Here is a 25326-nt window from a genome sequence, read left to right as displayed (position 1 = left end):
TTGAACATGATTCAAAAACTCAGTCCAGCAGCTTTGAAAAGTTGCATCACCAAAAGGGGTGAAAGCTGGACAGCACAAAACTGGGACTTCAATCATAAAGCTGCAGAATTGTCTTTGCACTATAACGTGGTTAATGTGACATAGCAACTTCAAACTCTGTGGATTTGTCTTGTGCAACGTCTCCAGATTGTTATTACACAACAGAAATCACCTCATGCTTTTCCTTTTCCTTATAAAAAGACTCTCCTGTTGTGACCTTATCAGTTACCTGTTGTTTTTTGCAATGTCCACATGATTAGCAAAGTAATTTGCATGTACAATCTCTGCAGAATGATAAGGAAGGAATGAGAAACATCATGGTTCTTATTAAGGGAAAAAGGTCACAGCAAATATAAAGCTGCATTATTTTATTTGTATCTAATAAAGGATCAATCAAGGCTAAACTCATTGCATCATTTTTGAAAAACTGATGATTGTAATACAAGAATTATGATTTTAAATACTGCAGATTTTCAAATTGCAATTGGCAAATATAACTCGGTTTGTGGACAAAGAGCATATTTTGTGTTTCTTGGCTTATACAAAGGATAGTGTTAACATTTATGGAAGTTTTTCCCCTCTGACAGGATTTTAAAATAATCTCAAATGCTTTTTTTCCTTCATTTGCCATTAGTTAAGACTGCAGTTAAGTCTCCATTCAGTCACTTCACTGTATTGCTGGGTTCAGATAGGTGAAGCACTGCAGAATGATCAGGACGGAATGATATACTGTGGAAAAAGAGGCGATCTACCTCAGTAAGCTTACTGGCTCTGAAGCCACTGCACTCTCAGTTCCTCCACCTCTTTGCCGTACCAGTCATGGAGTTTGGAGAAGCAGCCGGTTCCAGGGCATACGGGGCTTTCCAGAGATGCACCTTTTCTCCGGGGAGGCACAGGCGGAGCCCTCGCTCCATCAGCTCCGTATCCAGTGACATTTGCAGGGTCCCCGGAGCTTTCCCATACCGCACAGGATGAAGCTCCCTCCACAAAGCCATTAGCCAAGGCAGCTGGTGGTTTACTCCATGCAACACCATTCTCCTTGGAGGGCCCAGAGATGAGCTGCAGCTCATCCTGTTGGTTCTTCTGGGCAGAGAAGGAGGCTGACATGGGAGGGACACTTGATGATGACGATGATATGGAGGACGAGGAAGATGAAGAAGAAGATGCTCCAGACCTGGACCGTCCCATATGGTTTCGCTTTGAGGACTTGGGCCTGCCCTGCAGGTTTCCAACTCCAGCCCCAACAAAGCCGCCTCCGGCAGCCTCCTGGATCTCCTCCAGCTGCCTCTCCAGCTCTTTCACCACCAGCCTCATGTAGTCAAAGCTGGCCCTTGACAGCGCTTTCACCCAGGACTCCATTGCTGCTTGGTTCTCAGCAGCCATCTTGTACACACGAGCTTTGGCGCAATCAAACTTGATGGCAAAGGCGAACTCCTCGGTCGACTCACACAGCTCCACGGTGCATCCTTCAAGAACGATGACGCCAATAGGCTCTCGGCTGTCGCGCTCTTCGAAGTAGAAGAGCATGTTACCCTTCAGGACAAACCAACGGCGGTGATAAGCAGTGTTGCGTTCCCCCTTTTTGAACAGGAAGCCCGTCTTGTCTGGTGGTGAATCACAGGTGGCGTAGTGCGCCACGCTGCGCTCGTTCAGCTTCATCTTCTCCCCTCCTCCGTTTCAGATTTATTTACCTAAGAATATTACAAAGTCAGAGGTCATCACAAGGTTAAATTTATCAGCTCATACTCAAAAGGTACAACAAGAACCTGCACAGTGTACTTCCTGCAAACTTTAACTTGTGCTTATCTATGTTTGCTGAAAGAAAAAAAAAACTTTATCACAGTACCATACTAAATTGTGGTTCACTGACACTGTAAAGTAGTTATAATAAGTTCTTCAATAACAGTCTATTTGCATTTCTCCTTTCAGAAAAGGTCAGAGCCGTGGGGCAGGAGTTAAAAACGAGTGACTGAATTTTGCACTCTTGGGAACTTTAGAAAGGGCACATGCTTGCAAAGTGGACTTCAACCTATTCCTGTTCTTCTTCTCCCCGCTGAGACATCCTGCCAATGTAAACACTGTCCATTTACTTTGTTTTGCCTGTCATAACACCAACAGAGCGCTGTAGCACACATAAATACTGCAACCCCCTGCAAGTGCAAGACAAATTGAAAGTCTAACTTGCACAGCATGGACAGATTAGTGCGTTACATGCTGTTTAATCACATGTTCAACTGTAAACTGGGGCTCAGATTACCTCCTGCTAATCCAATTTTACTCTTGTTAGGAAACAGAAGTAAGGCACTTTATTATCTTGATGGTAGTTAATAGCTTGTTTGTATTATAGCTTTCGCTTTTTGGTAATGAAGCTATTATCTGAGGACCATGAGAGTAAGCTGGAAGGGAAACTTGTCAGGGAGGCAGTGGAAGTCATTGAGGAAGATGTGGTGGAAGATCGGGCTGGAAAAAGGAAGACAGTGGAGCGTAGGAAGGTGGTGGAGCAGGATGTCCACGTTGGTGTATTCTCTGTAGCTCCTTGATGGTCAAGCAAGGCTCCTCCGAGTGCTCGAGATTCCTTCATTTTCTAGTCCTTGAAATTCTACAAATGTTTTTTCTTTTATTTTTCCTTTTTAAAATTTAAACTAGATGTGTACTGCCTTAGGATACAGGGGAAACCCCACGTCGATAGTTTTCCCAAAATGGGCATCAATACCCCATCAGACAAATTCACCTTTGCACATGCTATAACTCATGTTTCTTATTTTCTTCCAACATCAGAATAAAAACAGGAGAAACCAATTAAAAAGCTTCAGGTTCATTGAGTATGCACTAAGTTATTATAGTTCATTAAAACTATAATAACTTAGATATGAAACAGTATTTTAGTTAACTTTCCACTTTCCAAAGGTCTCTAGTCACCCCACATGTCTATATATATTTTGCAAGGACAATGGTAAACAGTTGCAGTGATTTACTGAAACATGCAAACATGACAGGAAATACAGCTTATACAGTGTTGAAGACATTCAGAGCTCCTCTCTGGATGTTGGCTGCCTTTTGTTGTGTTCTTTGTTAAGATCATTGTTTCAGTAATCACTAATAATTGCTTCCATCAGACCCGTTTCCACTGATTTTCAGTTCTTCTGTAATTTGGCATTCCTTTGCCTTTTGTGTTTCCCTTCCTTAAAAATGGCTTCTTGACTGCCATTCTTCCACTGAGGCCATTTCTGATAAGGCTTCATGGAACAATAGATGGATCAACTAAAGAGCCAGATGCATCCCTCAGATCTTGTGTCAGATTTATTTTCTGTTTCTTTGGAGCACTGTTCATCATTTTTAGATACTGTTCATCTGCCGTAGTTTTTTTTTTTTTTTAAACCTGCCTCGTCTTCTTTTTTCCTCCTCTTGTCTAGTTTCCTCATGTGCTTTAAGGACACACTGTATACCATGCTTTCAGCTAATAGCTCTTTTAGAATCAACCTTTGGTGCAAGAATGTTATTTGTGTGCCTTTCAGACTGTTATCTTTGGCATTTTTCACAGATTCATATGAGGAAATGGGAACAAATTAGGTGTCTTTGCAACAGCCTGCTAGTAACAAATTTCCTGACGACACAATTTAAAATTGGTTCTTTGCCAAGTTGTCAGACAAGTTGTAGACAGAACACTGGTTCATCCTTTGAGTCAGGTGCCTTTTTTATGCTTTAATGACTCATAGGTTAGTGTTAAGTGACCTAACAAACAAGTAAAAGACTGCCCTGAAAATGAATGAAAAAGAGCCAAAGAAAAACTTTGAGAGACATTCGGAAAGCCTCGACAGCCAATGCTCCAGACCATTTAAAAAAAGAAAGGAATAACAGAAGTGTTTGTAACACAGATTCTTAACTTCTTAAATCTACTCCTGAAAAATAAATATGCAAGTAAGGAAAAAGTATAACTAAGAGTTTAAAACAGCTGAAATTAGACTAAAAAGAAAATAAAAACATGTCTTGCTTACTGGCCGTCCAAACAAAACCCATCCCTCACTTACGTGCTTGTCTCATATCCAGCCGACATCCACGTCCGTCCTCCCATCACATCTGGAGCTCTTAACTGAACAGTCTCCCACTTCTTCTGACTTCTTCGCCCTTCTCGAGTAAATACTAAAAAAAGACCAAAGTAACGAGTTTTATTTCACGTTTATTTTACGCTCAGGAAGCCGCATAAACGACAGAATCCAAGAGGAAGCGGCCAGTTCAGCGTCCTCGCTCGTTTTAGACGTTAAGAGGATTATTAGCCGCAAGTTTTTTCCACCGCTTCGTGTTTTTTTTTTTGGAGCGAGTGATTCAGCATCAAGGAGGGCTGACTGGTCACAAGCATTTGACACATCAGCACTTTACAGGAATTCGTGCTGGCCTTCAGTAACACAGCGAGAGCAACACGAACGAGCGTGCTTGAAGGCACATCTCTCAGTGCCAACTAGCTTCACGCCTTTAGCCTCTTTCGTGGAAACAAACATGCATCCAACGTCTATCCAGCCGGCAGACTGCAGACGAGCTGCTAGAGGTGGACTCTCACAAGTTAGGACAATATTATAATAACCAGCTAAGTGTTAGTATTCATTACCTGCGCGTAAACAGAAAACCTCCCTCTTCTTCCAAGCGGATAGTCCCACAGTTTTTTTTTTTTTTTTTTGCTTTTCCCTTTCTCTCTTCCTCGCCTCTTTCTTTTTTCTTCTTTTCCCCCGGTCACGTGACACACTAACAGAGCGCGCGTTGTGCCTAACCCTGCCAGCTTGACAGGGCGGGGTGATCACTTCACTTTAGCTCTCGTGCCATCCTGGTGAAACAGCCGTCATCCGGATAAGCAGTAATATAAAACAGGCGCGCCTGTCTGTGCCCTTGGAAAGGTGGCTGCTGTCTTCTCCACCTGCACGGATGGAGCATTGCTGAATATACAGGTCTGTGCAAAAGTCTCGAGTCACCTGTCATTCCTTTATATTTAGGGTTTAAATAGAGTTTGTATTTAAAAAGAAAATGTATTGAACAATAATTCACCTGGATTTCCTAAAGTCTTTCAAAGTTCCTCTTTATGTCTTTATGCCTGACCATTTTCATAGACATTATTTTTGTTTATTGGGCAACTTAACACTGAGCTATGAATCATTCAAGCATGAAAAAGGCACCTAACTCAAGGAATTAACCAGTGTTGTGTCTACATCACAAACAACTTGGCAAAGAACCGGTTTTAAAATGTATCTCTTTAGGCACTTTGTTACCAGCAGCCTGTTGTAAAAAGATATAATTTGTTCCCATTTCATTAATTATATCTACCTGAAATACCAACAATAACACAGTTTGAAAGGCTTCAAATAGTATTTGGTACTAACAACGTGATTCCCAAAAAACTATTAGCCTGAAACTTGGAATACCTCAGCACTTTGTGCAGTGTGGCCTTAAAAAATGGAGGAAATTGGACAAACGGAGAACAAAAGATGATCTGACAGGCCTAAAAAAAACTCTCTATAAGTGATATCCTTAAGAAAAAAAATCTAGCAACAGGATCCTGAGAGATCCCTTCAGATGATCCAGCTAATGTTTGGAAATGGTCTCAGTGGAAGGATGGCTGACATGAACCCTTTCTTAAGCAGGGAGAAAAGGCTGAGGTATGCCACATTTCACAAGAACTGGACTGAAAATCAATGGCAACAGAACTTGTAGAGTGATGAATCCAAATTTGCTTCAGTAATATTGATGCAGTGATCTTGACAGACAAAAGACATCCAACACCCAAAAGACTCCTTCAAGAAACCTGGTTAACTATTCCTGAAGAAATAACAAGAAAGCCTTTCTAACCGAGTTCAGGCTATGATGCACAGCAAAATTGATCATATTAGACGTCAATTTTCAAGCTTGTTGAAATTTGTAGGGGTTTTTTTCTCCCTTATTTACTGGATTTTCATGTATGCTTGCACATATTTTAATTAATCACTGCAAGTGTTTCCCATTTTCACTGCAAAACATAAAGAAATTGGTGACTTAAGACTTTTGCATGGTATTGCATTAATCTGAAACATTGTTTTAAACAGTCAGTAGCTTTTCGGGATTCATGTGGTCCTAAGAGTAGCTGTTTTTACTCTAGACATTATCTGGTCTCTTGATGTGGTCTGATGTGGACTAAATGGAAAATACAAACACCAGCCTCCCTTCTTGTGTTTTTACTCTTTCTCTGTAAATCTAATATACTTTAACAAGTGTCTGAATAACATATTTTGTTAATCATATTTCAAGTAAAATAATCACATATTATGGTAATTACTGCCTCAGGATTCAAAATATATTTAACATTCTCCAATCAGTAGGGCTATTGGTTCCTAAATTTTTAATATTGTAACTAAATAATCATAGCTTTGTTATATATCAGTAACACATTCATTATAGTATCATAGCACCACGAGCATCTTTAGTTTGTTCTGCTTTGTGAAAATTTGCACATTTACTATAATTACAACATAAGGCACCCCGGGATTAAATGCAAGTAGTTTTTTATTGTCATGGCCTGATTCCCATTCACTTGGGCTGCAAACAGCTGCCCAGCTCTGTTGCAGTCCGTTCATGGAGAGCCCTGCTTGAGGGCACTCCAAAAGGCAGAGTTAAAGATATCTTTTTCTCATGCACATTCTTAGCAGAGCTTTCCAGTTCATGCATTTGAACTTATGATGTTCCCCTCTGTCCTCTAGGCCACTGCTGCCCCGTTCCTGTAACCCTGTCACTTTTATGGCACTGAGCTGCTGGCTGCGATCTGTTTTTGTATGACCATGACAAGCCACCATGAATTCATCTGAATTATTCTAATGAATACGATATTCTGAATATCTTCGGGAGACAGCTGATGGCCTTTAGCACTGCCAGCCTGCTATCTCATCACACTAATCTTCAATTAACTGATGCAGCTGCTGATGCCATTTTCTGTCATTCTCTTTTTGAAACGTTTGCTCTCACTGCTTTTTGGTAACTTTGATGAAGTGTGACGCTCTCGGAGGCAGTTTAATTTCCTCCGTTGGGCTCCCGGTTCACAGAGGCTCAACATATCCGTGAGATAAACGCACAAGAGGACAGCTTTTAATAGAGAATACAGACATAAAATCAGCACTAAAAGTATTGTTAGGTTTAAAGTACACACACACACGCACACTGACCAAGTGCAAAGTGTTTACTTCTCACAGGTTATTTCCCAACAGTTTGTGGACACACAATAAAATATCACAAACAACTTTTTGAGACATTCCAATCAGCTTTAAAAGCGATTCATTGCTGAGTCAGTTTAGTCCTTAATTCAGTATCTGAACAAAGAGGTGAGGTTTACAAGTGTGTGTGATGCCTCTAATCTAAATGTATCAAGGGGGGTGTGCTAATAAAAATAAAGTTGCTCACCAGCAATCATGTTTGCACGAAATACCTGTGAATGCCTCTCATCTAACCCCCCAGAAAAGCTATTTTTGTGTGTAATATCTTCAGCATACTAAATGAAGTCATGCAACATTTTCTGTTCATACTGTGGATATTTTCTGACTTACAGACCTGAAATGAGTACATGGAGCGGGTGGAAATTTAGTCGCCTTTTAAGTCGCCTTATTTTTTTACAGCATTTTTTTAGACCTCAATGTACTTCTTAAGTACATGAAGTACATGAAATTATCAGAGTGGAAAAACACATTTAACCTTAACCAAATGAATTTTACATCCACCCACCTAGAAGAAGTCACAGATGAGCCTGGTACCAAACTGTAGGTACAAAGCAGACCTTTCATGCTGTTGGTTTTTACCAGTTACACACATGGTGATATCATTAAACTAGAGCCTGACTGATGTAGGACTTTTAAGATACCCGTATTTTCTGATTTAAAAAGTCTGCTATATCGGCCAATATTTTTTTTCTTTCAGACACACATATTTGTTTGTAGTTATTTATTCACTCCTTTATGCCGACTCTGTTCAGAAAGGCTGGTTGTGTTTCTGGCATTCCAAATAAGTTGCAAAGTGCCCTCTGTAGCTTCTCTACGCAATATCAACACTCATACCATATTTGATGGGTGTTTCTGTTACTCTACTTCACAGATGTTATATTAGTACAATTTTGCTGCTGAAACTGTGATTATATTCCATAATATTGATGCTTACAGTTGGTTTTAGAAAAAAATATGCTGAATTGGCTGTAGATGGGGACATTTACAGTGGGTATAGAATTTCAGCTTTTAACTGAGTTTAGTGCCTTCTCAGTGCTGAAAAGGTCATTTGGTTATCTCCTGTGGTGAAATTGCAAGGAATGAAAAGTGAAGGGGAAAAAAAGTTTTAACCCTTCTCTACTCTGATGGCCAGTAACTAATTTTCATTGTACTAAACCTTGCATGATTTCATTTAATATGTAAGTTATTGCATTTTTTGTTTAGCTGATTTTTTTGGATGTCAGGTGGGAACTTTGACTGATTTTCTATGTATATCCTGTATATATTTGATCTATTTGGAGTAATATTCATCTTGTTACTCTGTTTCTTTATAACTCATTTGGTTTTTATAAGTGCTGTATATATAAAAGTACTTCATCATTTTTTAATTACCTATGACTCATTACCCAGAGCAACATGGAAATTTGTCAGGTTTATATTGACGTCAGGATTGACCTGATGGATGAGGGAATGAGAGGGAATACTTCTTAATTCTGTTCTGGAGGGCAGCAAATCCAGCATTCCAGGCCCACTACCAGACAGCCTCTCCACAGAAATGCATAGAAAAACACAGTGATGGCAGGACAAAGTGAAGAGTCAGTCATGCGTTCATTCAGTCCCATGCCTCCCTTCTGATAAAGCACAACTAGGTATTTGGTTTTCGTCACGTTTCATCTCTGCATTATATTTTCCTCCTCCCGCTGCAGCCGACATTGTAAAGTTTCTCTAAGTTATAATAGTTAAGTTTTTCATTCATGTAAACACGATTCGGTATGTATAAATAACTCATCTTGCTCTGCCCTGAAAAACATATACCTCGAGGGAATGTCAGCTTTCATCAAAATACCTCTCAGTCATCCAACACAATATCAAAAATATCATCTCTTTAAATGTTAAAGTCTCTGTAGAAAAATGCCTGAAATATACATGTACATTTGTATACAAAAAAAATTTGATGCAAATTATTACTTCTTCAATAACCCTTTAAAGCTGTAACTATGCCACACTGTACTGAATCTCTGCATGTCATTGTGAAATAAACACAGCTTGCATGGCACCAGATGAGCGGATAGATTTTGATGTACAACGAACAGAATGTCTGGACAAGGACCAGTGACCGCATCATCAACCATTTCAAAACACGAGTCTTTCCAAAAACATGCTGTGGTTGTGCATATGGCACGTACTGACATAGCTATTATTTTCTCCTTATCTGCAGTCCGGCAGAGAGCGTTTCGCTCCCAGGCCGAACCGTAGGGCTTTCCAGACACAAACAATTACAATTCTTAAAAGGCAAATTCCATCGGTTGAGTGGAGCTATTGATTTCCATCTGAGCACGCACAAAGCAAAAACAAGTATAGACATCAATCAAATACTGGCTGACATTATTTCACCCCATCTTGTACTGGTTCATCTTTACTTTTGATGATAAGGTTTCATCGGTGTTTGAATCTTTAAATCAACCATTTATATGAATGAAAATATCACCTCCACATCAATAGATTCATCTTTTTGCACACACACAGTGACTACCCTTCCTGCTTTGCCAGTTAGACAGTAACACTGCTCCAGCACAGCTGGTTCCCAGAGGTTGCTTAGTACACAAACAGCACAAGCACTATGCAAGAGCTATGCAAATGGTGGTGGATGCTTGGCCTCAGCTCTGGCTCTTCCCTGCCTGATCAACCGGGGTCGATCGGTGTATGAAGCAAGCATCCCTTTGTCTCGTATCTCAAGTGTGTCAATGGGCCCTGCAGAGAGAGAGAGAGAAAAAAGAGGAAACATATTAGTGTGAATATCTGGCTGCACAGTGGAGAGCCACTTGACAGAGCAGTCACAGCACTAACAATCACTTTTCATTGACCAAAATGAAAATATATCAAAGCACAAACGCCCAGTAACACATACACGAGCCATCAAAGTTATTAAGACTGAACAGTCTTGCATTTTTCTTCGTGGATTAAAAAGCCTTCCCTTTTGTGACAGACAATTTGCCCAGACTTGTGGGACTCCTTAAATAGCATTTTTTTCTGTGTTTCTCACTCAAGTCTGAAGAGGTTCAATGAGCAGAGGACCCCATCTGGGCCACTGTGGCTCTTACAGATCTGATCCTGTTGTTGAAATATTGTTTACCTTCCCCGAGTAAGGTGCAGCTGATGCCTCTAACTTTTAACAATCTCCAAAGGAGCGTGAAAGCCTCAGATTAAGTTTGCTTCACCACCAAAGCTTTCTAAGTTGCACCGAGCTATCTCACGGCCTTTGACTCCATCTTACACACATGGCTGCATACACCCATGAGTCTTTTTGCACTCTTTTTCACCTTTTAAAACTCATGCACATGTATCCCCTTTAAAATGAAAATAAATGCATATGAGCACGCACATGCATTTTAATAACACACATGCCCACTCACGTTCCCAAATCATCACTTTGCCTGAGTCACTGACAGAGAAGCACCAAGACGAGCCAGTATTCAGGCCTAATGTGCACCAGATTTACTTCTGAATGCTCTGGCGTTTGGCAATGTAGGTCATGTCTATTTGTATTCTAATGAACCCTGCACACAGCATCTCCATTACAGATGTAATGCCTCTGGCACAAAACACCAAAATGATTTGGTTTTCATTTTGTTTAATGCTTCCCCCATACCAATTTAATTTTTCAATGATTGCTATGAAATATAGTTGATTGAGGGAAACAAAAATCAAAGTAAATGATGCATGCAGAATGGGATGAGCAAACAGACAACTGTGTCTCTTGGCAGACTATCACCACAAACAATCAGACCGAGACACAACAGCTAATTAATATTCACTGGCAAAATGTGTCTCACTCTGACACATCTTTTGGGTTTTATCGCACATTGTGCACATGCCAGGTTGGAAAATGGAACGAAGACAATACAGTCAGTGGGAGCACTATAAGCACATGCATTGACTATTATAGCAAGAAACAAATCATAGTAACAGAGCAGAGGGGTGTACTACAAAGCATGATTAATGGGTTAGCAAGCTATGTTAAGCTTAAAGTCAGAGTTTTATGTGTTATAGAGGTGGTTATCACCTGATTAGATCACCATGGCAACTTTTCCTGAACATATAACCTGGTCTGGAGCAGGTTATGTTCTTAAATGTATTTATAATCAGCTGGGATCACCACATTTATGTTGATTTATTTAGTGTGCTTTAAGTACCATTCAGCTTCTCTGCTGAAGGAATGCAACCTGTTAACACTACCAATTGAAGGCCAGCTATAAAGTTACACCAGCACAAACTGTGCTTCGTATTGTCTGTGGTTTTACATTCATTCAATTGGTGATGCAGAAAATGTTTAACTCTGCTTGAATTGCAGCTTCTGGAACACAGAAAATCAATCAGGTGCATTTGTAGGCTATGTATCACCAAGAATACCAAAACAATCAATAAAATGAATTTCACTTTGATCTGGGCACAAAGTAAACTGATTTCCACGTCTCCTTTATTAGGCCGTGGGACAGGTTTGGATTTACAGTTTTGCTAAGACTCTGTGTGAGTCTTGGATCCAAATCCTGGATGAGCCCCTGTTTAAGTTACAATAATGTGAAATGGAGATCTACACTTGTAATTGGTCATTCTTAAACTTGGATTGTTTGTTAATTTAAATGAACCCCTGTTCATGAGCTCATCCTCTCTTCTGCACTTGTTACTGTAACATATCCAAATTTACACATCAAGCCTTTACATGTAAGGATTTTTCAACTCATTATGGAACGCGGATGTTTACTAATTCACCCGATAAATGGACTATTGACGTCAGCAGGACGTGGGATTGAAATGTAAAAGCTGTACATGGAGGCGGTGCTGGACGCATAACAATAGGGAGTAAAAGCCATCATCCCTAGAAGGTTTATTGTCATTCAAAGTCAGGAAGTGCCTGACCTTTTTTTATTAAACCTACAAACAGGAGTGTTTGCTGTACAAAGTGTCAGATATGCTTTAATAATAGCTACCTCACCCACATGTATATGGAGCTGCATGTGCACAAAGAGAGTGTTATGCATACAGATGCTGCTGAGTGGGAGTAAAGCATCATCCAAGGGGAAAGGAAGAAAGAAATGAAGAAATAGTGAGAGAGAGCATGAGACGGGCGGGTGAGGGGGGGGGGGGGGGGGTGAGAGAAGAGAGAGAGAGAGAGAGAAAGATGGGTTATAAACAAGAGCTGTGAGCTGTAGGGAGTAGGTCAGTGCATTTGAGTCAGTCCTGACTCATGATGGAGGCGGTGAATATCCACCTCCTCCCTGCCCATTACAACTTCATCCTCAAGCCTGGAGCGCTGGAGCTCAGCTAGCCTTTGCAAAAACTGTGAAAAACTCCTACACCCATGGTCAGAGGAGTAGTGATTTTTGTGTTACAAGAACAATCTGATAATAGGTCATGCATGTATTAAACCAGTGACTGATGAAACACTTTTGCATCGGTCAGCCAGCCCAAATGGCAGAACAGTTTCTCCCACTTCATACTGGCATCCTTCTGTCACACATGTCTGGTAGATTAATACAGAGTAGGTTGAAAGTAATACCAGAAAGGCAGAGCAAATCTCAACACACTGAAACATGTAAACCTAATGAAAGCTAGCTGTAGTCTGTGTGTCCACAAATTCTATAATTTAACGTCACTTTTACAAAACAAAGTTCATGTGTACCTGCTTCTGTTTTAACTATGTTTTATGGTTGTGAAATTTTATTAAAATGAATAAATTGCCACTAGTGCCAAAACATTTTAAAGGTTAAGAACAGGTTGATATAATGATCTGTTTTGCAGTGTTGAAGTGAGAGGGCAAAACAAACAAATAATACAAAAAACCATCAACAACATTTTGGAGTCAGCAGATTTAGTTTAAGAGAGAAATATTTTTTGAATAAACATTTAGAAACACTTCAGAAAAAATGGACAATGTGAGCCACTGTGATGTCTTGTATTGGTTAGTCCTGTTGTGAAACATTAAGCAGAACAAGTATCCTTACATGCCACACAAAAGGCAGCATGTAAATGTGCAAACATGCTTTTCAGACCAAGGGAAGAAATACTTTTTTTTTTTACTGAAGCACCTAGTCATCCAAATCTATTCATAAGAATTCAGGCTGAATATGTTTTACGTTTTACGCCATTTTTGTAATTTTTTTAAATACATGATCATACATTCAAATACATGGGAATATCTTTGTGTTTTCATATCAACATGGGTATTGAGAGCCATGTCATTCTACTGTTTCTGGTATTGACCACCACCTTTCTGGTACCCTGGCAACTTTATGTTGATGTGGCAAAAGCTTATCAATGCCAAAGTAGGCACGCCCTAAAACATACCAGAACTGAGCACTTTTGTCTCTAACAAGGCCCATAATTTACAAAATGTATATCATGTTGTATTCAGTAAGACATCTGAGTGGACGATGCAACAGCAAATGGCCACAAATGAGACAGAGTGGGAAAGGAAAAATAAAGCAGATGTTTTCAATGTTTTCAATGTTTTTCTTTTTGTGTTTAGTTATTTGATCACAGTTTTTGATCAGAAACGGGTAAATTTGGTATGCAATTTGGATGGTATGATGTTTAGCGCTGTCGCTTCACCGCAAGAAGGTTTTGGGTTCAACCTCAGTTGGGGCTGGCCCTTTCTGTGTGGAGTTTACATGTTCTCCCACAGGTTAAAGTAAGGGTTAGGTGACTCTTAATTGGTTGGATGTGATGTGAATAGAAGTCTTTCTCTGTTTATCTGTCTATGATGATGTCTGACTCTGTCTAGCCCTGGTGACTTGTCCAGAGCGTACCCCCCTCTCACTCTGTGACAGCTGGGTTAATTTCCAGCCCTAGATACTGAGGTGGATAAGAGATTTAAAAAAAAATATGGTAAAGGAACCTCTGCGACAGACTGGCAACCTGTCCAGGGTGTACCCCGCCTCTCGCCCTAAGACAGCTGGGACATGCTCCAGCGCCCCCGTGACCCTGAAAAGGACACGCGGAAGCGAATGGATGGATATGGTAAAAGATTTTTAAGTTTATTACTAAACTGAGCTAACCTAAGAGTTTTTAAGCGCAGAATTTGCAACAAAACAACTTTAAACATCTTTAATCACATGATGACACTGTGCCAATTTCCTCAGCTACTAAAAAACTACTACAGTGGCAGAAGCCCATATGAGTAGGATCTACTGATGATGTACCTATTTGTATGAGTATTTCAATATGTATGTATATGTGCATGCTGCTGCCAGACATAAAATCTATGAATACAACATTAATACAGTGGATGTTTTGTGCCGTGAGCACTAATCGAGTGGAAAAACATACATCCACATTTGCTACATAACAGCAGGGCAATGCAGCTAAAAGAGCATCAGCTTTCACTGCATCACCATCTCTCTGTCTGTCTCTCTCTACGGCACACTCACTTTCTCTCTGTCCCACACTTTTACCCTATGTGCCCTCATCCCCACTCGTGCTTACTCTTTCTCATTTTTTACATGGCTAACTATCCACTGATCCCTAATCTAGATGCCGATTTTAGATTGTAAGGCCAGCGAGGTCTTGCATTGGATTTAGTCATCAATGTGCGATTTTCATTCCCCTGGTTTTCTCAGCTTTAACCTTCAAGATTTCCACCCCCACCACCCCAACAGAACATATAAGTGATATACATATTAAATTCACTGTTTATATAACATGCCTCACAACTGTCCTCCACACATCTTTACCCTGCTTCCTTATTTCTTACTTCTTATCTTCCTTATTTCTTTCCTCAGTTTCTCTGAGTTGCTCTCTCCTCTCTCACTGTTTGTCATAAAAAATATGTTTAGCAGCGGTTCAGAGCTTTGTCAAGGCTAATGTTGGTACAAAGGCTTTCTGAGGCAGTGCTGTTATCTCCTCTAGTCTAATCTAGCTAATTAAGGGCATTGCTGGGAGGAAGGTGCTACTATTCTCATCTAACTCCTGGGTGTGCTGTCTCCCCAGTCTGGCAAACTGACTCGTGCTTTTACACACACCTTTGTAAATACAAAGACGTATATGCAGACACACACACACAGATTTGAAAACGATCTCAGATGTACTGAAATATCAGCCATATGCTCACACATTTCTCTCTCTCACACACACATGCAAAAATAACAGACTTTCTAAAACATGCTTCTTAATGGAAGCCAATAAAGTGGAGACTACCAACTGTTCATATAGACTGAGATGGTCCGATGTTACTGCTGATTTAAAAGGAAATAGTTCAGCATTGTTTCGCCTGATTCTCTCCACTCAAGAGCAGAACTGATAGGCTTACTGTCCATTTAGCTTCACATCACAGGGTGCTGATATCACAGCGGGTGGAGGGTAGATGTCAACAAAAATGAGACTTGCATTGCTAAAGACAGATTTTTATTAGAAAATAAAGTAAAAGATTTTTCAATTAGTATGCGCTGTGGAGACGTCTGTCGACGCAAATCAAAATGCCAGCTGTATCAGCTAACACTTCCTTCTCTCTCTCTCCAACCTACCGTGTCACTCTTTTCATTTTCTCTCCCTCCTTTTACTTCTACAGTCTCACACGTCAACAAAATGAATCCTGGAAGGTGATGAAGGAAGAGGTAGTACCAACTCACTTGTCTGTCTCACAACCCTAACTGTGAATCTAGGCAGGTATGTGTGAAGATATATTCTGTTTATGTGCCAGCATATTGGAAGATCTTTAAGTTTTTGTATAAAATCTTGGGGAAGTGGGTGCTATTGTTTCATCTAGAAAGATATTAATTCATTATATTATTGCTAATGGAGAAGATCCCAAGTAATAGACTCAGTACCAACAATCTCCTGGAAGAAACAAATCAAAAAACAGTCTACCAGTATCAGTTGCTCAAGGACCAACAAACAGATGCAGTGGTGTGTCCAGAGGGGAAACATGGGGTGGCACTCGCCCCATGTTTGAAATATGAAATAGGCACTCCTGGATACAGTGCCCTATATCTTTAGATAATAGCATTAGCAGGAACAGTACTGGGATAACTTGTTATATTTAACAAGTTACTTTATAGTGTTTTAATGTACTTTATTTAAGTATTTCTTAAATTAAATATACAGACTTGGTATGGCATATGCACATGCAATTTTCTTTTAGTGCTTGCTATTTCTTTTTCACTATATTTTAAATTCAAATATACTATGTGCTCTACAACAACTGTTTTAAATTGTAAGAAACTGTAATTACCTTTTTTTTTGCTTACTTTAAAATATACTGTCGTTTTAATATTTTTAAGCTATAAGTAATGAAATAATTTCCAGCTGCAACATTAAAAAGATACAAATTCATGAATCAACAGTTATGATCTAATAATATCATGTATATTATACATGCTAATATTGTGCCTATTGAGGCTTGGTAAGTTGCAGTGGCAGTTTTCAAGCAATGGCATCTGTATGAGGGCACAGGAGTAACCATGAACATGAAAATTGTAAGTTTTCTACACCAATTTTAATTCCCTGTCTTGTTCTTGGTTCTTCCTGTGCTGTGCTCTTTAAAAATATCCTGGGAACACCTCTGTACTGTACATACAAAGATACTCTAAAAAAACACAAAAACACAGACAGACTCATGGGGATGTGCTGGAGCAAACAAACCTTCCTGATGAACAACTCGTATAGGCACACTCAGGAACACTCACCGCTTCTTCCTGATCTCTCGATGTACATCTCGATGCCCACGGCGATGCCTTCTTCTGTTCCACTCACTATATCCGCTCTTTTGTTTATTATTTCCAATCCTTTCTTCTCTCTGGATAATCCAAAGTTCAACTGGAGTAGAAAGCACTCATAAAGTAGAAAACACTATGAATGATTCAAAAATGTTTAAACTAGACACAACAAGGGGGGTTGGTGTCAAACCGTGGTGGTGGTTGATTTGCGAAGGATTGTTTTCTGGGGCTTGAGAGAAGGTGTGTGGGGAGGCACACAAGGTGGAGCAGTGTTTCCCGTTGGTGGGAAACTGTGGCTGACTGGTAGACCGCCATTTTCCAACATGAATTCATGGGAAAGAGAATGAGGAGGAGGAGGGGAAGAGGAGCAGCAGTGTACTGGGCTGAGCCTCAAGTCATTCAGCTCAGCCTGCAAGTGTAGTTCTGTGTCATCTACATCGTACTGGAGGTCGCAGTCCGGGCAGTAGCCATGAAACTGAACCTTCTCGCTGAAACGTACACGTTCCCTCTCACGTGGCTCCCTGCCAGGGGCCTTGGGGCATTTGTTCTTTTCATGCCGTAGAAGAGGCATGGGTCTGGGCAATGTAGGAACAAGACCCGACTCAGGGATTCCACTGTCATTAGAAATGAAGCATGGTGTGGAGGAAAATAAATCCCTGTTTGATTTCAATGGGAAAACCCCACCATTCCTTAATAGAGACCCGTTAGCCTTGGATAGATTCCCTGATAACACTAAAGTTGGATGAGGCAGATTTTTAACGTTGTGGTCCTCGGCTCTCAGCGGGGTATGTCTTGGTGGTGGTAGAGGTGGGTGTGGCTTCTTGAGTACAGTCAGGACTCCAGGAGGGTTGATGGGGACTGGCATTAGGGAAGCAGGTGTTTTAAATATGCAGTCTTCGGGAAAGAGCTTCATCTTCTCCAGGCTGGATGCAGTGGTAGTAGTGGTGGTGGAGCTCGAGCTGGAGTTCAGCGTGTCTGTCTTTGAGCTGTCTGTTAGTCCGTCTTCCTCCAACTGCAGGTCACAAGTTAGGGTGTCAATCTCATGAACAACCTGTTGGTGATAATAGGAAGTGTAACTATGACAGCTGAAGGAAAAATAAATAAGTGTGTCACAAGAAGATGAAATTAGGTCACTTAGATTATGGTATAAACTGTAAAAGCTGCGTCCGTATTCACAAGGGATGTCCACAGCAGGTATCTCCACATGTTTCACTTGGCAGAATTTTTATGCTGGATGCCCTTCCTGATTCAAGCCCAGAGGGATTTGTGTCTCCTCCTGAGACTCACCCGAGGAGCTTATGATTTGTTAGGAGAATGTGTGTAAACCACTTCACCATGGAGCCACTGGTTATGGTATAAGTTGTAATGATGCAATATTTTGGTCAGTGATTATTAATTAGATTGACCTAATTTTGAAACATTATTTCTAGAACCAAAGTTCCTCCTAACAGCCAAACTCTTGTTAACAAAAGGTTCTCTTTTTGTCATCCTGGGTGAACTGAGATGAACTAAACCAGCCAAAGCATATGGGAGAGTTTGTTTGGATTTTTTTAGTAAAGAACAAAAGTTTAACGCTTTAGCAGATAGCCTACTTTAAAATTATTTGTTTTATATCAATAATCTTATTTCCATAATTGCAGAAGCCATCATAATTTTCAATTGCGAAGCCCTACAGAAAATATTTACTATTACAGTCTCATCTAAAAAGTTACCAACTTGGAAAAAATGCATTAGGATATAGGGTAAGAAGATGAAGTAGAGGAAAAGACAAATTAAAATCTTTGTAAGTTCTTAATTACATTTTAAAGAGGAAACACTTCCAAATTTATAAGACTGAAGATTGCTTAATACATCCCAATGACAACCACAGTGAGAGAAAATAACTATCAATAGGATTTATGAGAGAAGCCATGAGCCTGCCAGATTCTGACCTAAGTGATAGATTACATCAATCTCATGCACCAGCAGAATTCAAGAGAAGTAGCAGCACCAAACATATCCTGTGATGCAAGACGGAAGAACCATCATTTGTAATATGCAACCAATTTTGAGAAAGAAGAAAAGAGAAAAGATGACAAAGACAAAGGAATGTAAAAAAAAAGAACAGTGCAGAGGAGTGAAAAGATCACTAAACTGTTTGTCTCTTATTAATCAAAATATCATGAAAAAGACATAACCGAAGGCTTTGTTTCCTTGAAATGCAACATGTGACAGCAGACCATTAGGAGACATTTAACAAATCTGTAATGAAAAAGAAATTATGTAAAATGCCCTACTAACTTTATCAGAAAGGATATGAATACAGTAGATACAGTAGATATGAAACAGCAGATAGAAAAATACATCTATGTCTTCCCATCGGAAGTTTGCATCCACATCCTACATAATGAAAGTACTTAAGAACTGTTTAGGAAGATAACAAGCAATATGTACTGATAAAAATAAATAAAAACAATAAATAGAGGAAAACTTTAATCAGAGTATAGAATTAAGCCAGTTAAACTTCTCGTCATTTAAGTTGCAGAGAGGGTTAACAGATGCACTAAAGGTGCTACAGTGAGACCCAATACAAGAATGGTTTTATAGATGAAGGCTACTGACCCCTTTTTTCCTCCTCATCTTTTCTGGTTGTTTTTTCACTAGGTTTGCGTTTGGTTATGGTCAGTGTCACTACTGGTAGTGTGATATACCTGGACCCTAGAAAGGCTGCACAGTCCAACACCTCCGAGCACAGTCTCCAGAGCATGGAGGAGAATTCAGGAGACAGGTAGTTACTCTAGGAGCGCTGGACAGTGTTGTAGAAGATCCTTACCCATCAGCAGGGCATTCCTTTGTGTAAAGAGGAACAGGATGAACATTGCCAGAGGCCTATAAAATGAGCTCCAGCAGACCACTGATGGGAATGTCTCTGACCAAACAATCAGAAATAGACTTAATGAGGGTGGCTGGAGAGCCCAACATCCTCTAGTGGGTCCTGTGCTCACTGCCTGGCACTGTGGAACCTGATTTGGCATTTGCCATAGAACCGCAGAATTGGAACGTACACCACTGGCACCCTGTGCTGTTTGATGAGACCAGGTTCGCCCTTAACACATGTGACACGTGATTTTGGAGACACATGTGATTGTTCAGCATGACCAGTTTGATGATGGGTCAATGATGGTCTAGGGAAGCATATCCATGGAGGGATGCACAGACCTCTACAAGGTGAGCAACAGCACCCTGACTGCCATTAGGAAATGGAATGAAATCCTTGGACCCATTGCTTTAAACTGGCAGACGTGCTCACTTGACCTAAATCCAATACAGCCAAAATAAACGCCAGACTGTCCAGGAGCTCAGATCTCCTCACAGATCTGGGAGGAGATGGAAAACCATTACTCATCTCATTAGGAGTAGGTCCTGATGTTGTCGGGCATGCATACAAGCACGCGGGGCCCATACACCAATGAGTACCATTTTGAGTTGCTGCATTTTGGCAAAATGGACTAGTCAGCTGCATAATTTTTTCACTTTGATTTTATGGAATGTCTTTGAATTCAGCCCTCTGTAGGTTGATAATCACTCTGTAGGTTGATTGTCACATCTTAATTTTCATCAAACAATGTGATATCCTTTCATTCCCAATAAATCCAAAACCCAGTCCATATCAGCAGAGATATCCAGCATGATTTTTTCCCCATTAAGATCTTATGTGTTTTTAAAATGTTCCTTTAATTTTTTAAAAATTAGACCTGCATATATTCAAGTGCACATGCAAAATGCTATAGCTGAATTTCCTCTAACACTGTCTTATTAGATTGTCACATCATGTTGTTATAAAAAATGTATCAAATGTTGATAACAATATTAACTAGATATCTATTAAAAACAGAGATGAATACTTCATCAATATTCACTGGGAAGTGTTTGACCATTCTTGGAAGATTGCACCATACACCACGTCGTGCTGCTCTCAGCTGCTCTCATATAGCTAACAAATGATGGAAGTAGCCAGCTTAGTGAAGTCCCTTGCTATGTGTTTTCACTTTTGCCATCTTGGTGCTTTGATACTGGATGCGATGAACAAATGGTGGATCTGAAGGTTGGATGGACTACACATCTAAGAATGATTAATCTACATATATATGCATGTTTTTTCTTCTTTTGTTTGTTTCTGGAATTGATCAATAGAATTCAGTTTTAACCAGATTATTTAAAAATACTTATGAAACAAAGGCTAAAAGTCTTTTGCTAACACTTTGGTAGTGATTTTTCTTTAGCAATCATTTATTAATCAGTAGAACAATATGTGTTATATTATCGTATATTCTTTATTGACACAATATTAATATTTCAATTTTAAATATCAATGTTATTCTCAGTAAGTGATTATATTTATCAGTGGTTCAGGTGGTAGAGCGGGTCGTCTACCAATTGGAGGTCAATGGACCCATCCCAGATACTCCTGTCCATGTGTCAAACCCCCAAGTTACTCCAGATGCATCTTTCATAGTTTGAGTTTAAGTGAATATTAGATAAGTGCTTACATATAGATAAAAGCACTGCCTGAATATGTGTGTTGTGTAATTGGATGAATTAAACAAATTAAGTAGAAAGGCACTATGTAAGTACTAGCCCATTAACCATTTACCATCAAAACCAAGGCTATTATAGTTAACTAGAGCTTACTATGAAAAAAGTCCAGCTAACTGAACTGAACTAATGAAAAAAGAACAAAGATGTAGACTGTAGAGGAAACTTCCTTCAGTTCTGAACTTCTGCTTTGCCCCTGACAAATTTTAACTACAAAGGAAAATAAAATTAACCTTTTTAGTTATTCAAAATTAAACTGAACATTTTTGAATAACTGGCAATAAATTGAATAAGTAAACTCACTAAATAAAAACATTAAAAAGTTGAAATAAAAAAATAAAATAAAAGCTATATTAACCCTAATTGTGACACCTCTAAATTCCAGCTGTCGACCAAACAAGATGCACCCACCTAAAACCAAGGGCTGACTAGACAACTAAAATATGATAGACCATGCACACTTTATCTTTAGAAATGTAAGTACTTGCACTTTCAGCACTTCCATGGACACAGATACTCTACTATTCATTTACACCTACAGTGCTCAGGCAATATCTGGATGCTGGAAAGGTTTATAATACATCATAAACATTGCCCAAGAAGTCTTTAACACAGCAGATAAAATTTAATAATCATAGTAAACTCTACTGGGAACTAATAACTGGTACTTAGTAATATAATGCCCACGTTATTGAGGCATTTTCAGAAGTCTTTCCAAAAACCTTCCCTTTAGAGTACATTTCCTTCCTGCTTCTCTTCCCTTGTTGGAGAGTGGTGCTTCCTTTGAAGCCCAGAACTGAAGTGGTGTTGGACATTTTGCTAATGTTTAACTCGGCAGCTCTCATAGGGTCTAAAAAAAGTCTAACATAAGTTGAGCTGAGCATGCATAGGTTCACAGTATCCTAGCCGTTAAAGCAACCAAGGAGACAATTTCTCTAGAAATTAAAATTACAACATTTGAGACAAAGATGTTGTTTATCTTTTGGATTAGGGGTTCTCATCTTAGAGTACCCAGTATGTTAGCCTGCTCTCAAGCACATTTGCTATCATGTGGCTTTAAATGCATGTGCAAACAGCAACTAAGAAGAGAGAGCAAGTGACTGAGAGGGAGCGATAAAAATAAAGATGAGAAGGCTAGGGCAGAGTGCTAAACTCTCCATGCAGTCTTTAAATGGATAATTTGTTGGGACACACACAAGAGGTAATACCAGTATCCCAGTGTGCAGCCCCTGTTGTAGGCCAGGCAGCTTCGGCGGCAGTGCCAAGCATCTGGGCAGGGTCCCTCCTTGGAGCCAGGCTCGGCTCCAGCCCCGTCTGTGAGTTATAACAGATAACTGCATTTCAAATGGATTACACCCCAAACACTGGCTTTGATAGTAACACCCCCTGGAGGTATGTGTTTAGTGTGTGCGGTGTCAGAATAACTGATCCTCTACACAATCTCCCAGAAGCAAAAGAAAAAAAGCAAGAAGGGAAGAAAAAGGAAGGGCACATCACATAAAAAGATCAGAATAGACAGATTACAATGGCTTCTTCTTCTCATTTATCTCTGGTGCCTGCTGTGACATATTGTAAACTGCTGAAAAACACAAAAGGAGTGTAATTTAGTCAAAGTTGCAGGAAAAAATGAGAGTGAGGGGAACAGAGCAGCAGAAGGAGACAGATGCTGTGTCGGCTACCCATCCATAATGTACCACAGGCTGTACGCAATAGAGTTGTATTAGAATGACAGCTTGTCATGTTAAGGTTAGAGGTTTGGCAGAGCGGACTGGATGCCTGGTGTGCAGTCGGCAGAGGAATGCAAGCATAAAAGCAGGTAAGACTGCAGGTTATTTCAAGTGAGGGGGTGAGACTGATTCAGAGAAACCACTCTAATGTGAATGAAGGGAAAATATGTCACAGAGGCAGCTATATATTACTGGTTCTGTGACTGTGAATATAAACCTGAAATATCATCCTGATTTCTACAGAAACATCTGTAGTCTCTCCATCACTGAGATTTGAGACCTCAGTCAGACAGCTCTAAGAGTTTTGATCTTTTAGGACTAGAGAGGAGGAGGACAGCCACAAATACACATGCCAAGAGACAAAGAAAGATGAAGATAAGCAAGACACCACAAGGAGTCCAGGGAGGTGACAGGTGAAAAGAAGAAGACCACTTTCTCTCTATTATTTGGCAGGAAATCATTTGGACCAACAAAACAGTCAGCATTAAGATGATGAAATTCAATGCAAAATCACCTTCCTGCTTGCACCAACTTGTCCATTAAATATTAATTGTGATCACATTTTTTCACACTTTCATCAAAGCTTATGAGTCAGGGTGAAGAAGCTGTCCTGCCATTTCACACCCTATGTCCTCCCAGTGCCAAATGTCTCTCATGTTGGTGATAATGATCACATACATTAATGGGAAAGGCAGGAGCACGGTGTGTAGTCTTTTCCAGGCCCCACTGGTGAGGTCGATGTCAGCCCTCCATCTCCTCTCAGTCAAGGATGCTCAGAAAAAGCACCCTCACAGCAAGCCTGTGGAAATAACACGACACATGGCAGAACACTTCTTCTAATTTACCTCTTTGAGCTCTTTAGCTACATCCTTAAGATCTCCCAGGATGGTTTCCAAATTCTCCACGATTGTCTTGATCTCCTTTTTCACTTTTACTTTGGAGACTACTCCTTCAGCTTCTGCATTTGGTGTCCCTGACATTCTTCAGTTTATGGCACAATCTATTTCATGAAGGATCTCAAGTCAAATCCTTTGCTCGCCACGCTGCCACTTTGCCAACGCATTTTCTCTCTCTTTTTTGCTATGTAGTCCCCCAGCTGCCGTCACTTTTTCTCTCCTAAATCACGGCCAGGACGGAGAGAAGTGGCGTCGGGCAGCATTCTATAGCTAACACTAGGCATGCGCAATAGAGCGTAACACACAAAAAATAACGGTTATGTCAAAATATTGTATCATACTGCCTGGGAAACAGCGCCCGTCCACAGGTTTATGTCCAACGGCAACATAAAATGACGTGCCACGGGCATCCTTCACGTCGACAGAGCGCTAAATTCAACATTTTGTTAGAAAATCACCGACGCCAGCGCTTTAAAAATTGTTTAAGCAAAGAAGGGAAAGAAGAAGAAAAAGAAAAAGAAAGAGGCAGCTGTCCGAACCGTTACACAGTTGTTCGTTACTGTAACGGTCCATAATCCTCAGGCATCGACAAAATTATAATAAGCTCCTCCTGTTCTCCACATAATTAATAGATGGTAATGATATACCATGACAGGTAACGACAACCGAGAGGTACGGTCCTCGGAAAAACACCCCGCCAGTTTCATCCTGTCTACATCGCAGCCTCCTTGGAGAGTCTGAGCACAGGATGCTCGTGCGCGGTCTCTCTCGCTGTCCTCACGCGCTCCCTCTCTCTCTCTCCTCCTCACGCTCTCTCTCTCTCTCCCTCTCTCTCTGTTATATCAAGAGGATGCTGCTGATTCAGTCACTTTGTTTGGTGTTCTCGTCATTTGTCCTGCAAATTTGTTAACATTTCTTCGTGATTCGGAACGGTTCTGTTTGTTGCGTTCAAATAACATCATTACATCCCCACCACAGGTGGGCTATCCCTACAGTCTAACTACTGCCAGTCCCGCAATATGCATAATTAATATGCAGGACTTCTTATTATCTGTACTAGGATATAGAATAAATAGTATTGTAAGGGCTGTAAAATAAATGTATTAAATATGACTATTATGAATAAAATTAGGATATTTGCCAACTTTATTTTGTTGATTATTTAGATATGGGAATG

General features: G+C 40.1%; 2 protein-coding genes across 4 annotated transcripts; both read right to left on the bottom strand.

The window, feature by feature from the left end:
- On the bottom strand, positions 1 to 4788 carry pheta1 (PH domain containing endocytic trafficking adaptor 1). The gene is made up of 3 exons (XM_040050314.1): positions 4643 to 4788; positions 4068 to 4179; positions 1 to 1730 (listed from the first exon to the last, which is right to left on the bottom strand). The coding sequence occupies exon 3, from the start codon at positions 1696 to 1698 to the stop codon at positions 802 to 804; it is 897 nt and encodes a 298-aa protein (XP_039906248.1). The 5' UTR covers positions 1699 to 1730; positions 4068 to 4179; positions 4643 to 4788; the 3' UTR covers positions 1 to 801.
- A 2158-nt stretch (positions 4789 to 6946) lies between these two features.
- prr16 (proline rich 16) lies at positions 6947 to 24937 on the bottom strand. 3 transcript variants are annotated; one of them, XR_005698636.1, is made up of 3 exons: positions 24099 to 24937; positions 16922 to 18002; positions 6947 to 9992 (listed from the first exon to the last, which is right to left on the bottom strand). XR_005698636.1 is itself a non-coding variant. In XM_040050312.1 (2 exons), exons 1-2 carry the CDS (start codon positions 24231 to 24233, stop codon positions 17136 to 17138), a joined length of 1002 nt encoding a protein of 333 aa, XP_039906246.1. In that variant the 5' UTR covers positions 24234 to 24937; the 3' UTR covers positions 11098 to 17135. The 3 variants fall into 3 exon arrangements, 1 of the variants encoding a protein (XP_039906246.1); XR_005698637.1 differs by lacking the exon at positions 6947 to 9992 and adding an exon at positions 11098 to 16821; XM_040050312.1 differs by lacking the exon at positions 6947 to 9992 and having other exon boundaries at positions 11098 to 18002.
- Positions 24938 to 25326: the final 389 nt, after the last annotated feature.

This window comes from Simochromis diagramma, unplaced genomic scaffold (genome assembly GCF_900408965.1).
Source record: "Simochromis diagramma unplaced genomic scaffold, fSimDia1.1 OVJJ01000131.1, whole genome shotgun sequence".
NCBI lineage: Eukaryota > Metazoa > Chordata > Actinopteri > Cichliformes > Cichlidae > Simochromis > Simochromis diagramma.
This window is presented reverse-complemented; position numbering and strand designations above follow the sequence as displayed.

Excerpts from the sequence above, each read along its gene's own strand:
- pheta1 (XM_040050314.1), bottom strand. The coding sequence starts at position 1,698 with ATGAAGCTGAACGAGCGCAGCGTGGCGCACTACGCCACCTGTGATTCA.
- prr16 (XM_040050312.1), bottom strand. The coding sequence starts at position 24,233 with ATGTCAGGGACACCAAATGCAGAAGCTGAAGGAGTAGTCTCCAAAGTA. Across the intron at positions 18,003-24,098 it reads TAGCTAAAGAGCTCAAAGAG|GTTGTTCATGAGATTGACAC; the intron begins GTAAATTAGAAG and ends TATCACCAACAG.